Raw genomic sequence first — 17,449 nt, forward strand, 5'->3', positions numbered from 1 at the left:
TTCAATTTATATTCTTTGTAATAATTTTTTATTTAAAAATAATTTTAAATATTATAATCTAAACAATATTTATTTATTGTCTGAGTCAAACGACCAATCTTGTCTCATAAACTATTAATAATAAGATGCCAATCTAGTGAATAACATTTTGAGAATCCACTTAATCTATGATCGCCAACTAAAATAGAAAATAATCAATTTTTTTAAATCATCTTCTTAATTATATTGTAAATAATTTTTTGGTAATTCACATAAATAAACCAACATTAATTCAATATTACGTATATCACCCAAAATAAAAAACGTAACGTGAATCACCGCAATCATATCTCTATAAAAATTGAAATAGATAGACTAGATTTAGCTCTTTATATAAATCGAAGCAGTCTGGTTCGATTTATACATATTTGCATGTTGTCATAGTAAATCTAATTAGGCTGTTTCGATTTATACATGCATGCATGCTATCCTAGTAAATCTACTCTGTCTATTTAGATTTACTAGGATAGTATGCATGCATGCATAAATCAAAACAGTCTGATTAGATTTACGTTTCGATTTTCAATTTGTAATTTGAGAAAAATAATTAACATATTATATCATTAAGTATAAAATAATGTTCCATGGTTTTCTGTTTGATTAATGGATGTTAGATATTGAAAATGTTAGATATGTATATTTTATTGTTAATAGTTATTTTGTTTATACTGTAAACGAGATATATGAAGTTATAAATATAAAAATATAATTTTTGAACATAATAAAATAATATTAATAATTTAATTTAGACTAATTTAAAAAATAAAAATTGATATATTTTGTTACTATTTAGATCAATTTTAATTAAATTATATCTCATCTATATTTTAAATTTTAAATGAATGATGACTTTTTCATATTTATTTGTACTGAACTATTTAAAATAGATGGTTTCAAATAACAATAGAGATAAACTGTATCAATATTTTAAGGAAATAATTTTTATACTTAATTTCATAAATTATGATAATTTTGTTGATATAATATGTTAATTATTTTTCTCAAATTACAAATTGGAAATCAAAACGTAAATTTAATCAGACTGTTTTGATTTATGCATGCATGCATACTATCTTAGTAAATCTAAACAGACGGATTAGATTTACTAGGATAGTATGCATGCATGTATAAATTGAAACAACCTGATTAAATTTACTATCACAACATGCAAATATGTATAAATCGAACCAGACTGTTTCAATTTATATAGAGAATTAAATCTAGTCTATCTGTTTCAATTTACATAGAAATGTGATTGGAGTGATTTACGTTATATTTTTTATTTTGGGTGATATGCGTAATATTAAATGAATGTTGATTTATTCATGTGAATTACTCTCATTCCTTAAAAGTAAATTTTTGTATTTTTTTTTATTTAAGTTGGTAAAATTTATTAAGAAATAAAAAATTAGTCGACAGTATAAGTTAATAAAATTTACATTTAGTATAACCAGATCCTTCTTTATATTTGAATTTATAATGTTTTAAAGTTGGGGATTATTAGAAATTATTATTAAGAGGGAGACTCTATCACAACTAATGAAAATAATATTTGAATTTGTAAGATGTCTTAAAATTCAGCGAATTTTAGATAATTTGAAGTAAAAAATAGTAAAGGTCTCAACACCCAAATACGTGTAGTAGAGGTCTTAAAATATTAAAATAAAAAATTTTTATTGACAAAGTAAAATATTTAATTTTATGTATTTAATATTATTGAAATATCTAAAATATTTACCTATTTTGGTTCTCAAAGAATTTTGGATTAGACACTTTAGTCTCCAACTAAAATTAATTACTCAATTGATTCCTAACAATTAATTCCGTCAGTCACTTAGGTCATTTGTTCCGTTAACTCTAACGAAGGACAAAATAGTCCCTAGCAACTCTAACAGGGGACAAAATGGTTCCTGACCTCTTCTGTTCGAAAATGACACTGTTCTCCCCCAATTTCTATCATATCTCGCATAACACTAACAATTTAACACTATAACTTCAAGCTACACAATGCACACTCTGTAACTTCAATATTCACAAGAAGAAAAATAATCAACTTGTTCTCAATCAATTAATACTCAATAAACTAATGACTATGTCTCTCAAGTATATACTTGTTGTCTTCGATGGATCTCATGAATTTAGACAGCAATTCTGATTTGTTAAGACACCCGTTGTTGTCGTTGCCATCTCTCTCCTCCTCTATCCTATCATCTTCATGACTACATTGTCCACCACTCCAATTGGTTCCTTCAGCTTCTTCTCCGAACCAATGTTCAGTAATCGCTTCAGTTTCTATATAAGCGGCAACAACGATATTACTTGTTGTACTGATAGCTTGAATGTGAGGTCGAAGTTGTCTGCCAACTTGGACTCCGAAAAAGAAGGAATGAAGCACTCGGAGTCCATTCCAAATGAGAATTTGCATATGATGCCGAAGGAGAATCTTCTCATGATGTCCTAATGTCCAACAATCTATATTGCTTGTTGGAGAGTGAAGAAAGGCGTGCCCTTGGGGTAATTATAAAATTTGGTCTTGAGAATGTGGTGGACGTTGTCAGGGTTGGAGGTGATGCTGTTATTAGGACGTGGAGGTGGATGTTTCTGGTGGGTGCGTGAAGTGCGGAGGAGGTGGGTGTACCAGTTACAGAGATTTAGGAAGTGTGTGGTCCATGATATATTGAGGCAGGTGCGACACGCGTGACAGTTACACCATGGCTTGATCTTGGAGTTGAAGAGGAAGAAGGAAAAGATGGAAAAGAAGAAGACTGTGAAAGTGAAGAAGGAGAGTATGAATATTAGGATTATGCGAGATATGATGGAAGTTGGGGAAGAACAGTATCGTTTTCGAACAAAAGGGTCAAGGATCATTTTGTCCACTGTTAAAGTTGTCAGGAATTATTTCGTCTCCTGTTAGAGTTGTCAGGGGCCATTTTGTCTTCCGTTAGAGTTGACAGAGGTAAGAACCTAAGTAACTGACAGAATTAGTTGTTAGGGATCAATCGAGTAATTAATTTTAGTTGAAAATTAAAATATCTGATCCAAAATTCTTTGAGAATATTTATTTTATTATATTCTAATATTGTTTTGGTATTTTCAAAATATTTATTATAAGATAAAATGATTATATTACGTGTACACTAAAATTAACTATCAAAGTCAGTCACTAATATAAATATATATTGAAAATAAATTAAATTATACATGTTAACATGTATTTATATATAAATAAATTAGTATATTTATATATAAATACATTAGTGGTTGATTTTAGTGATTGATTTTAATGTAAGAATAACATTTTTTAAGATAGAATTTAGATTTTTTCGTGTGTGTGATTCCAAAAAAGGAAAACATGCCCCATCCATATTTAGTATTACTGTGCTAGCTTCACAATTTTCAAATCGAAAAAAGGTTTCTATTAATGATTTAATACCTTTCCATAAACTGAAATTTATGTCCATAAGCAAAAACAAAGAGAAATTCCAACCAAATGAATAAAAAAATAATTAGAAAAAGTGTTAGTTTACATTATAAATGAGTGTTCACAAACAATAATAATCACATACATGCCTATCCTCGTTTTCCATACACATTCTCATCACTTTCTTCTTTCTTTAGTAATCACTGTCACCATCATCAGGCATGGGTCGCCGTAAGATCGAGATTAAGATGGTGAAAGACACCAACACAAGGCAGGTCACATTCTCCAAACGAAGAACCGGTCTTTTCAAGAAAGCCAACGAACTTTCTATTCTCTGCGGATCCGAGGTTGCTATTGTGGTCTTCTCTCCGGGAAACAAGCCTTACTCCTTCGCCCACCCCACCGTCGACGCTGTCGTCGCCAAGTTCCTCATCCAAAACCCTGAGCGGCGTGGTGGAGGCGATGATGACGAGGACAGCAGCGATGATAATGATGGTGGTGCTGATCCAGACACCTTGGACCATTTGTTCAAGGAGACTGTGGAACAGGTGCGCGTGGAGGAAAAAGTGGGCGCGGCGCGTGAAAAGGCTATCAAAGAGGTTGTTGAGGGAGGGAAGAAATGGTGTGAGATTGGTGAATTGAGTGAACTGAAAAGGAGGGTGAGGGAGCGTCTTACTATGTTGGAGACAGTTGAGTCCATGATGCTTCTTTCACATGAACCTGTGGTGATGGGAACCACTGTGGATAACCATCTTTCTAAAATCAAGAGGAGAAGATCAATGATGTAATGGTAATGATTAATTCTTAATTAGTAATTAGCATCAACTATAGTTATATTTTGCCCCAAATTTCCGCCACTAGTTCCATGGGTGGAATACTGTAATTTCATCAATAAGCTCTTTATTATATTTTGCTTGTCTTGAATTTCTAGTTTAATTTGTAAATGAATTAAAAGATGAGAATCTTTTTCAATTATTAGCATACATGCATGGATTATGTTTTATGTGGAATTTAATTTCTAAGTATAATGCTTTTACCAAAATTTGATTATATTTTTGTGTTGTATTTTGATCGATTCTTGGTGAAATATGATGACGCGTGTCTTGTAATGGAATCAACAAATTGAGAATTGCACTTTTCCAAATGATTAACCTTCTGTTTTGTTGAACCATGAAAAACACATTCTCGTCTATTTTCACTTCTCACTATTGAGCTATTAAGTATTAACCAAGGAAATTTATATATTTTTTATAATTCTACTCTTTATTTTTCCTTGACCAATAGTCAAATATACATAAAATTTCACAGTTTTGGTCTCTGTATACAAACAAAAAATAAAAAAATCACCTTGCAATCTTTTATCTTATTAGCGATTAGAGAATTACTATTACCGATAGATTTTAGTTGAAAAAAATAAATAAATTCTTTCAATTATAATATGCTTTTAAATTTTTGATATATTTTTTTAATGATTTAATATGGTTTTAAAATTAAAAAATCCAAAAATTTTTAACATTAGAGATATCAAATAACAAAATATTGCTTAAATAATTTTTTGTCTCCATAAAATATTTATTTTTTATATTTTAGTCTTTGTTATTTGTTTATTCCATTGAATATTAAATACTGGTGTAACAAATTAAAAGTTGATGTAGCAAGCTAAAACACTTGTAGCGTTGCAACCAATGTCGGTCGCAGGTGGTGGTGGTCAAAGAAGCCAGAGTGGTGATAATCACGACTTCTGAGGTTGACGGAGGTGGAGGTTGTTTAAGCACTCTGCTCTCTATTCCTCTTTCTTTAATGAATATTTTGGTGCAAAATAAACAAGTGTAATATTTTTATTTGAGCTGGATTGGAAAAATTACCAAAGTCTAAATATAGCAACCAATTTGTGGAAAATGTAAACATCAGAGGAGTCTATACGGTGGCCAAATTAGAAACATCAACATGATTCGGGACCTCCATGAATGGAGCTATTGATAGAAACTTCATGGATAATTTGCCATGAATCAAATAAGAATAAGAAATAAGATAAAGACAAAACGACCTAAATTTTTTATTTATTAAAATGAGACTTTAATAATTAAAGATAATAAAATTATAAAAGAATAAAAAAAGAAAAAAAAATAAAAATATTTTATTGATTGTTGATTGATTGAAATTGTAAACTATGAAAGTAAAACTAAATATATATAGAGCATTGGCCTATGAAAGATAAAAGCAAATAAAGATAAGATAAGAATAAATAAAGATAAGATAAAGATAAGATAATAATAAAGACTAAAATTATAACTGAATTTGTGTATTCTGTTGGGTTGAATTTGTGGGTCGTGAGACTTTTTTATTGTTGTCATGGGCTGAGGTGAAAGAGTGGTTTAATATGCCCCGCAAGCTAAGGATGAAAGATGTTAAGAACACCAAGCTTATTCAAATTAAGATGGAATGGTTGAGAAGACAAAGGCTTGGTGAAGATGTCAGCTAGCTGCCTAGAAAAGAAAATGGGGAGAAATTTCATCCATTCAACTTGAGCTTTTTGTCGAACAAAGTGACAATCAACCTCTAGATATTTGGTCCGTTCATGAAAAATCAGGTTAACAGCAATATGAAGAGCACTCTGATTATCCAAGAGACTAAAGAACTGCCTAAGAAGAAACAATAACATGTTAAAGATCGCCGAGTGTCAGGACATCCGGCCCAATCAGAGTCACTGAAATCGAGAAGCTGAATTTTTTATTCTCTTGAAAAAAAATCCTTTGCCGGGGCTAGTTTTCAGATATCATAACACATGCTTGGCAGCTTGAAGATGAGATTCAGTAGGAGATGCTATAAATTGACTTAATTGTTGAGTGGCATACATGATGTCTGATCGAGTAGTGGTGAGATAGATAAAACGTCCAACCAAACGGCGATATACAAAAGGGACAGATAGCAGGGGACTTTTGTCTTGATATAGTCTTGTGGTACTATCCATTGGAACAGAGGCAGGTTTAGCACCTAATAAACTAGAATCCTCCAAAAGATCAAGACAATATTTTCTCTGAGATAAGCAAATTTCCTTCGCTGATTAAGCAACCTCAATATCCAAAAAATATTTTAATGGGCCCAAGTCTTTAATTCAGAAGTGTTGGTGCAAAATAGACTTAATAGCAACAAGTTCAGAAATGGAATTACCAGTAAGAACAATATCGTCAACATAGACTACAAGGATAGAAATTTGAGCACCAGTGAATTTAACAAATATACTATAATCAGATAAGGTCTACTGATATCCATGAAATAGCAAAAGATGAGAAAGTTTGTCATACAACATACGACTATATTGTCGTAAACCATATAGTGATTTTAGTAGCTTGCAGCATTGATTCGGTCGAGAAGATGTAAATCTGGGAGGCAGAGTCATATAAAAATCCTCAGAAAGATCTCTATGTAAGAAAGTATTATTGACATCCAATGGATGTATGGGCCAATGCTTCATAGAGGCCAATGCCAAAACTAATCTGATGGTGGCAGGCTTGACAACAGGAAAAATTTTTCCAAGAAATCAACACCTTCAGTATGAGTGAATAGCCACAAGGCATGCTTTATATCGATCAACTGAACCATCAGGCTTGTATTTGATGCGATAGACCCATTTACAGCCAACCGGCTTAACGCCTGTAGGGCAATCAATAAGACGCCAAGTTTTATTCAGCTCAAGAGCATCCAGCTCATCTTCCATAGCACTACGCCAATTAGAGTGTTGATTGGTGTCCTTAAAAGACTTTGAATCAACGTCAAAATGTAGTGATAAAAGAAACTTTTTATGTGAAGATGAAAGAAAAGAAAAAGACATGACTGAAGATAAAGGATACTTGCACTTTGAGGGAGATTGATTTGTAGAGGTGAGAGAGAAATTACACAAGTAATCAGAGAGATATGCTGGAGGTCGGTGAGGCTGGTCGGAATGACGAGGATGGGGTTGCTCAGGTGGTGAAGAAGGTGACAGGAGATGAGGAAGTGATGGTGGACTGATGTCTAGTGCGAAAGGAGAGAAGGGTGTGTGTGTTGAAAGAGATTCGGTGGTCATTGGGTTCAACTTGATTAGGAAACGACGAGAAAGAAGGAGAGGTTGTTGGAGAAAATAAAGAATTAGATGGAGTTGGGTCAATGGGTATAGGTGAGGGTTCAACTGGAAGACTAACTGAATCTTGTTTTTGAGAAGACATGTTTTGGCAATGTTGGGCTGAGTGTATGGAATTGAACTTTTTTGGTGACTAAGGACAAGATCATTTCATAAAAAATTACATTTCTAGAAATCTTAATTCTTTTATCTTCTAAAATATAAACAATATATCCTTTAAAACCATGTTAAAAGCTAATAAATACAGCCTTTTTGGCTCTTGGATCAAATTTTGATCTGTTTGCCATTATGGTAGAAACAAAACATAAACATCAAAAAATTTTAAGGTCATGATAACTTAGTGGATGATTGAATAAAATCTCAAATGGTGTTTTAAAATTAATTGCGGATGATGAAACTATGGTAAATTAGATTGAAACATAAGAGCACGAGCTATATTCAAAATATGTTGATGCTTGCGTTCTACCCTTCCATTTTGTTGAGGAGTTTCAACATAACTACGTTGATGAATAATGCCCTTTGAAGCATAAAAATCATGTAAAATAAATTCTGGTCCATTATCGAAACGAATAGTTTTGACTTTAGAGTTGAATTGTGTTTCAACTAAAGTAATAAAACTTTTTACATGATTTTGCACTTCTCCTTTTGATTTTAATAAAATAACCCATGTAAAGCAGCTAAAAATCATCAACAATAGTAAAAAAATATTTATGATTATGAATAAAATTTTGTCGAAACGGACCCTAAATATCAAAATGTAATAAATCAAAGCTTGCATTGGCTTTGTTAAAACTTTGAGAAAATGAAAGTTTCTTTTGTTTAGAAAGATGACAAATGTCACAAGCCACGTCATGATGCATAGAGATAAAAGGGAAATGTTTATGTAAATGATTAAGTCTTTGTCCAGAAAGGTGTCCTAAACGAAAATACCATATATTTGAAGGTGTAATGGGTGGGGATTACATGGAATTTATGGAATGTGTAGTGGATAAATTTTTACCGAAATTGGATTTAAAGACATATAATCCCTATATTATTCTGCCCAAATCAACCGTCTCTAAATTATTGCTCTGTAGAGTACAAGAAGAAGATGAAAAAGTGAGTTCACATATGAGTGCGGAAGTAATTTTTGAGATGGAGATAATATTAAAGTTGAAATGAGGTAAATAAAAAATATCATGAAGAACCAAGAATGGGAAAAATTGAACAATACCTTTATAAAAAACAGTAATTTGAGAACCATTTGGTAAATAAACAATAATAGGAGAAATTTGTGTATAAGAAATAAACCAAGACAAATTTGATGCAATGTGATCTGTGGCACCAGAATCAATGATCAAAGTATTCAAGAATGAATCTCAATTTGAAAAATTGTTGACAATAGAAAAAGTATTGAAAGAACAAAGATAATGAGTAGTTAGACTTGACAAAAGCTCAAGTTGGTTTGAAGGACGAGTTTCTTGATTGGAAGGAAGTGACATGAAAGAAAAGTGCTGGACTGACGAAAGGTCCAAAAGAAGCTCCTGATGATGTTCGTGTGCTCTTTCTCCTTGACCTAGGACAGAGTAGGGAGGTTGATTATTCATCGTGGGAGGGAGGTTGAAGGGGTTTTAGGATCTGAATTGGTTGGTTTATCCATAGATGTGAGCAAAGCTCAAGAGAAGCTCTGAAACCATAATAAAACGAAAAGAGTACATAAAGAGTACGCAAAGATAATAAAATTGTGAAAAAAAAAAAGAAAAAAAAAAAGAAAAGATGAAGAAATTTTATTGATTGTTGATTGATTGAAATTATAAACTATGAGGGTAAAACTAAATATATATAGAGCATTGGCCTATGAAAGATAAAAGAAAATAAAGATAAGACAAGATAATAATAAAGACTAAAATTATAACTGAATTTGTGTATACTGTTGGGTTGAATTTGTGTATTCTGTTGGATTGAATTTGTGGGCCGTGAGACTTCTTTATTGTTGTCATTGGCTAAGGTGGAAGAGTAGTTTAATAATATTATCTATTTTTTGATAATGTACAGATGAGTGGAGAGAAGGAGATTGGAGTAGGGGTGGCAATCTGCACCCTATCTGTGGGTATCTAATCCGACCCCATCTGATTGGGTAGGGTTGTCAACCCAATCCGCAGTGGGTAGGGTAGGGTGTGGGTTAAGCCTCAACCCTACCCGACCAACTCGCACAGTATATATTTATATGTTATATATTTATATAAAAATATGTTTAAAATGGATGTTGAATTAAAGACCTCTCACTAAATGTAAAAGATCCTTAGACACTAAAAGAAGATCATTAATTGATATTTTAATACTTTTTTTACATAAAAGCCAGTTATATTTTAAATTATCATCAAGTTATATAATAATGTTGCATCTTTTTTGTAATCTGCGGGTAAGATCGGGTGCCCGCGGGTTAAGAACGAGTAGGGTTAGGGTTGAGATATTCTCAACCCGCAGATAGGATAGGGTTGAGTTTATATACAAATCTCGATCTGCGGGTAGGGTTAGGGTTGACTCCAAATCTTACCCTACTCTACTCATTGTCACCCCTAGATTGGAGGCGTCTTTGGTGACGCAACTTTTTGTAAGGTTTAATTCCTCTATAGATCCAATATTTTTTCTATTAAAATAAAAGATCTAATTAAAAAAATCTCTATATTTCTAAAATACCAAAAGAAGTATTTGTATTTTGTCCCACAATCAGAGTCCTAACCATAGTTCTTCCCGTCTAGTTGCGTTTCCCGTGCTCATTGTCCGTTGCATTCTCGTGTCGTAGTCCATCGCGTGCTCGTCGTCTCTTGCGTCGTGCGCCATCGCCATCACTGCTTGGGTGTCGAATTAAACCCTAAAATGGTCCCTGAGATTGGTGTCATGCACTAAAATCGTCCCCGAAATTTCAATTGCACTAATTACGTCCCTGAGATTGAAAAAAATGCACCATATTAGTCCCTAACCTATTTTCCATTAACGACGTGATGACATGGCATGATAACGTGCACATGTCACTTCATGATTTCGCTACGTGTAATGGTATGATGATGTGGTGACCAGTGACACGTGGCATGCTGACGTGGATGGTTGTGCCACGCGTCACAATGTTATTTGGCCACGTGTCCATTTGTGCCACGTGTCACAACAGTATTCGTCTACGTGTCATCCATTATGTTATCGTTGTATATGCACCAAATTAGTCTCTCACTTTGCATTAAGTGACTCATTTTAGTCCCTGAAATTGAATGTCGTGCACCAAATTAGTCCCTTCACCAATTTTTTCTCATTTTTTTAAATTTAAAATTTTAATATCTTAGATACATTAATTTCAATTCTATTTTTTCATATATCGTTTAAATACAAGTGCTTTCATAAAATTTTTTTAAGATTTTACTTTTTAGTTTTAATAATTTAACATTGGTAAATTTTGTAATATATAAGTATGTTATTATAAAAAAATAATTATATGATTGATTAGACACATTTTTTTTCATAAAAAAATATGTATTTTTAACAATAAATTAATAATTAAAAATAAACATTTTTTCTTATGAAATACACGTTTTCGTTATGTGTAAATGAGCTAGATTGAAGGCATTTCAAGCACCCTCACTACCATCTTTGACCTCTGCAGTCTAGATGAAAGAGGTCAGAGATGGTAATGAGAGAAGCTTGAAATGCCTTCACGTCAACTCCAAGACGGCGGTTATTAGGGGTATCCACAAGAAAAAATATTTTATAAAAGTACCGAAAGAGGTCGGAGATGGTAGTGAAGGTGCTTGAAAAGCCTTCACGTCAACTCTAAGTCGGCGGTTAGGGTATTCGCAAGAGAAAAAATATTTTATAAAAACACTTTTATTTGAAGAACATGTGAAAAAATAGAATTGAAATTAATGCATTAAAAAATATTGAGAATTTTGAATTTATAGAAAAAATGAAAAAAAAACTAGTGAAGGGACTAGTTTGGTTCACGACATTCAATTTCAGGGACTAAAATGAATCACTTAATGCAAAGTGAGGGACTAATTTGGTGCATATACAACGATGACATAATGGATGACACGTGGACGAATACTGTTGCAACACGTGATACAAACAGACACGCGGCCAAATAACATTGTGACACGTGGCACAACCATCCACGCCAGCATGCCACATGTCACTGGTCACCACATCATCATACAATTACACGTGGCCAAATCATGAAGTGACACGTGTCACTTACAGTCCACGTCATCATGCCATGTCATCACGCCGTTAATGGAAAATAGGTTAGGGACTAATATGGTGCACTTTTTTCAATCTCAGAGATGTAATTAGTGCAATTGGAATCTCAGGGACGATTTTAGTGCACGACACCAATCTCAAGGACCATTTTGGGGTTTAACTCCTTGGGTGTCTCCTCCATGGGTCGTCCACCATCGCATGGTATAGCGAAGTTCTTAACCAAGTAATGTAACCTATGCCTCTTTGAGTAGCCCTATGAAAATAATCAATTTCATATGTGGTTTAGTTAGGGGGCAGATAGCAATCAGAACCCAATTAACTTTGGGATTCTTTGAGAGAGGCCTTTTGAAGGGACTCTGCAATCTCGTTGATTGTTCCTCAAGCAGCCTTTCACATTTTTCCTACCTTTTTTTATTTTTAACAAGGCTACAATGGATTGAAAATTTATGTTTGCGGTTTTGGATTATAATATGTTACTCTGTATATGATCAATTGACTATATGAACCCATCAATGCAGGTAAGTTTCCAACATTAGTGACACATCAGGAATCCGTAGAGTCAAAAGTTAATGGTACAAAAGCAATGGTGAAGTTTCAACTTAAGAAAGTTCTTTGCATGGGTGTTACAGTTGGAAATTGCTCAATGGAGGAGAAATAAATATTCCAGAATGTACAATTTAGTGTCAATTTCCTTGTTTCATTATTGAAGAAAAACTGGCAAAATGTAAGTTTGACTGTTCAAGACCTTATATCAATATCAGTATTAAGGTTCTCAATATTGGAGCATTAAGTTTGAGATTCTTTTGGACTTTTGGTTTAAGTATACAAAATTTTAGGTTTTATTTGAAACTGTTTGTTCCCTCCAAGATAAGATATAGGCAAGCTAATTAATCTCAGCGTGAGATGTGTTTATTTCATGATGTCAATATATTCTATTATATTAACAAGCATGAATATATTTGAAAATTTTCTATTATTACCAGTTGATGTGTTCATAAAAAGGCTTAGGCAACTAGACATATCTTTAAGTTATGTCTTTATAGCCAAATGCTGGCAGCGTGATGTTGAATAGGCACTAACTTAGTTTGGCCAATAGGATGCCTCTCATTGTTAAGCAGAGAATCATTTTCAACTACCTTTGTTTTTATTTGAAAAAGAATGTTGTTTTGGCTTGTTATTTTATTTTTTTAATTTTTTGTTAACTGTCTTTTTATTTATGTTCTGTTTGTTGAAACACGTGAGATACTTGTACCTCAAGAGTACAATGGGGAGTGCAATCCGCATATTTTAGATTGTTTAGATGTGGGTAGTTTGTATTGGCTAAGCCTCATGAGTTGTGGACATGTTAGCGGGATGTTATGAAAATTATGGTTATGGACAGGACCCCAACATGTATGAAAGCTATCCAAGGTATGCAAATTACCAACCGCCTCAGACCTCAGCAGTAGCAGCAACAAATGGGATATAGTTAATAAGAAGCCAAACCCGACTTCTATTTTTCGATTACTATTCTGTATCCCTATGATACTTATTTTCAGTTGCTTCTATGTTGATGGAAAACTAGTGAACTCTATTCCCTTTTTTATTTTTCCTTCTTTTTTCTTCTTGTTTTTTATCAATGGTGGTTATATTAAGATTTACATTTGTTGTAAACCTTTTGTTATCAAATCATGCTAACAGAGTACTTTGTTGATGTTCATATATTTGATAGATTGGTCCATTAGATATGTATTTTTCATTAAAATTACCTTTTAATTATTTTTATCATTAAAATATTTTATTGTATTGTGATATTGTCATGTCTTTTATCTCTTTCGATTAATTTATGTTAAATTATTTAAAAAGAATTTCATGTAAATGTCCGTAGATCTGAGAAAAGAAGGCAGGTTAGAATAGGCAAGAGCAGAGAAAGGGTTAGGAGAAAGGATTATTGCTGCATCTTCTCACCCAACAACAACCTCTGCTACTACATCTTCACAATCACGTACTCCCCACCACACTGTTGCTGCATCTTCACAATCACTATCCACTAGTGCTGCAGATTGTGAGGCTCTTATCATAGCACCTCCTGGATCTTCATAAGTTGTATAAGAGGAAAGTAAAAAAAAAGAGTAGAAGAGATACTGAGAAGAGAGAAATCTCAGAGAAATATGAACCTATTATAGGTGAAAGACAAGGATATATAAGTAATTTCATAATTCGCTAATATTTTCTTATGTTTAATGTTAACAGGGACTAAATTGAAAAAAATTATGGTATAAAAAACTAATTAAAAAAAAGTATAGAAACTTAATTGAAAATTCAGTAAAACTATAGAGATCTGCAGAGTAATTAAACCTTCTCGCAATACACGAGAGACCTATGCTGACATTTCGCAGATGGCGAAAAATGAGAAAAACAACACCCGTCTCAGAGTCAGTACTTAACTGTCTACAAATTGGTAACCCATGACTAGCGAAAAAGGAAAAACCAAACACAGACACCCCTTCATGCATACTATTATTTTAGTGTTATTACTAATGATAATATTAATATTATTACAATAATTATCTCAGTACATATATATCTTAAATATTAATATATGTAGGTAATATGTATAATTTTTTTAATGACGGTGCAGCATTTTTTTTTATTGCTAATAATTGTTACAATAATGTTCTACATCCATATAAAATACATATTCAAGTCTTCCAAGCAGTTTTTCGTTAACACGCCTCTCCCTCCTATCAACGTAACATATAAACCTCTTCTTCAACGTAAATATTCTTCTTCCTCTTCTCTTCTTCAACGTTAACGATTTGCATTGTAATTTTTGGATCCATAATCTCTGCTTCTCGTCGTTCTTCTTCTTTTTTCTTTTCTTCTGCTCGTTGTTCTTCTCTGCTGTTCATCCTTCTTCTTCCTATTCTTCTTCGTTTTCTTTTTCAATTTTGTGGATTTATCTTCTTCCTTTTTAGATTTCAATATTCTATCAAAATAATGAATGATTCAACTTCAAATCAGTTGAATGAGAGCATTTTGGATTATTCTTCTGAAATGAATCAAGCGGACGTGGTTTGAATTTTTTTTAATCGAATTGAATGGAATGCAATTGTTAAATTGAATTGAATTGAATGTACGCATATGTTCTGAATTGAATTGAATTGAATTGAATTAAATTGATAATCTCTCAATTGTAGACATAGGTGTTTTGAACTTATATAATGGATAATGTTTCGTTCATTTAGTACTATACAATTGTTTTACCATAATAACGTGTTCGGTTTATTTTGCAGAAAGCTGTTTGAATTTGATTTTATATAATGGATAATGTTCCATTCATTTAGTACTATACAATTATTTCACTATAATGACATGTTCGGTTCATTATGCAGAAAGCTGTTTATTGCAAATATATATCTTTTCTCCCAAGTCTCCATTTCAAGTGATCCACTAGTTCATTGCAAATAATCTCTATTATATGCACACAAAGAGCAAGCGCGTCAAAGTAATTAGTTTCTATGAGTTGCGCCACGTTATTCTCGTTGAATTTTATTATGTTGCTATTCTTTTCCAAGCTTCCCAATAAGTAAAATTCTTTAACATCTCCAGATGAAATATTAAAGGCCCAGTCTTTTATATTAGATTCATAAATTTATTTCTCTCAAAGTCCATCCAAGCACTCTTTTAGATTATTTTTGAATTGAATTGAAGATGCAATTGCTAAATTGAATGAATTGAATTGAATGTACGCAAGTGTTCTGAATTGAATTGAATTAATAATCTCTAAATTGTAAACACAGGTGTTTTGAATTTGATTTTATATAATGGATATGTTCCTTCATTTAGTACTATACAGTTGATTCACCTTAATAACGTCTTCGGTTCATTATGCAGAAAGCTGTTTTGAATTTGATTTTCTATAATGGATAATGTTCCGTTCATTTAGTACTATACAATTGATTCACCTTAATAACGTGTTCGGTTCATTATGCAGAAAGCTGTTTTGAAACTAAATACTGATAGAAACATTTTTTTAATAGTGATATATGCACTTTTTTGGTTCATTTGGATTTTTAGGGCTATTAATGTTTGATAAATACCCTGATTTCCATTCACTGTGAACCTAGAACAAAACAGCAGCCAGACAGTTCTAATAAATATATACATTAACATCTCAAACTGACAAGACAATGACTAATCCATCTTAAATCAGATATATACCTTAACATTAGATTTTCAATAATATTTACATTAATATTCACATATATACATTCAAAGAAGCAGTGCTTGTTTTTTTAAACAAGTTAAACAAAATAGTGTTAATTACAACCAGTCAAACAAAGTATATCATATTTACTATCTAAATCCCCATATGTGAATTTACAATAAGGGCTGGAGAGGGTAGCAGATGGCTTCGGGAGTCTTATTGTTTCAAATGCCCGAATCACTTGGCCTCTCATTTTGTATATATGCTTACGTTATAGCGCGACTTCTCCTTCTTTGTCACCATTGTCTTCTTCATTTTTGCTTTAAGGACAAAAAAAATTAGTCAATAATTCACTCAATACACTGACAAGCACAAGCATGCACATTTTAATCAAGTGAATCAAAATAAGCAACTCCACTAAACCGAACATTCATGTACTGAATAAAACGTGATAAACATTCATTCATCAAGAAAAATATTTCTGCATACACAAGGACTCAACTGAACACACTAACAATCAAGTGAATTAAAATGAGCAACTCTACTGAACCGAACAATATTCATGTACTGAATAAAATGTGATAAACATTCAGTCATCATGAAAAATATTTCTACATGCACAAGGACTCAAATAAATACACTAACAATCAAGTGAATCAAAATGAGCAACTCCATTGAACCGAACAACATTCATGTGCTGAATAAAACGTGATAAACATTCATTCATCAAGAAAAACTTCTCTGCATGCACAATGACTCAACTGAACACACTGACAATCAAGTGAATCAAAATAACCAACACCAATAAATCGATCAATATATCACAGAAAGGAAATAACAACACATTTTCTATTCGTATGCCCTAGTTACGCAATAAAAATGGATTAGAATAAGCCGAACTAGGAGAAATACGAGTTTTGAGAGAAATTAAATGAACATAATAACGACAGTTTTTCTCATACCTTGCGGAGTCTTTGTTCTTGTTTTTGTTTATTTTTTCTTCTTCCTTTCGAAAGCTTGACGCGATTCTGGAGTAGGAGCAGTTTTCGCAGAAAACACGATGGAGGTTTGAGAGATTTGAACTTCTCCAGTAGCGGTTTCAAAGTTGAAGTAGGAACGTTGTTTCATAATGAAGGCGCGAATGAATGTTAAACGTTTTGGGGTTTGGGCGTGCGAATACATGCTCATTTAATGGAATTGTGTTCTTTTGGTGTTAGATAAGCTTGAATGGACTTGGATGTAAAATTACATGGATGTATAGCATGACCGTAATTGTTATCTAATCTAATATTATATGTGTAATAATGTGAACATTATATATTATTATTAACTTTAAAACTATGAAATCAATATTAATATAATGAATATTAAATATGATTTTATATGCTAAAATAATATTATATATTAATATTCATATTTTTATTATAATAAATTATTACCGAATGTCAAAATA

At 32.2% G+C, this 17,449-nt stretch overlaps 1 protein-coding gene across 1 annotated transcript; it reads left to right on the forward strand.

Moving 5' to 3' along the window:
• Positions 3,415-4,486, forward strand: LOC107634812 (agamous-like MADS-box protein AGL29). Its single transcript, XM_016338225.2, has one exon. The coding sequence runs from the start codon at positions 3,682-3,684 to the stop codon at positions 4,246-4,248; it is 567 nt and encodes a 188-aa protein (XP_016193711.1). The 5' UTR covers positions 3,415-3,681; the 3' UTR covers positions 4,249-4,486.

The sequence above is a fragment of the Arachis ipaensis genome, chromosome B03, assembly GCF_000816755.2.
Source record: "Arachis ipaensis cultivar K30076 chromosome B03, Araip1.1, whole genome shotgun sequence".
NCBI lineage: Eukaryota > Viridiplantae > Streptophyta > Magnoliopsida > Fabales > Fabaceae > Arachis > Arachis ipaensis.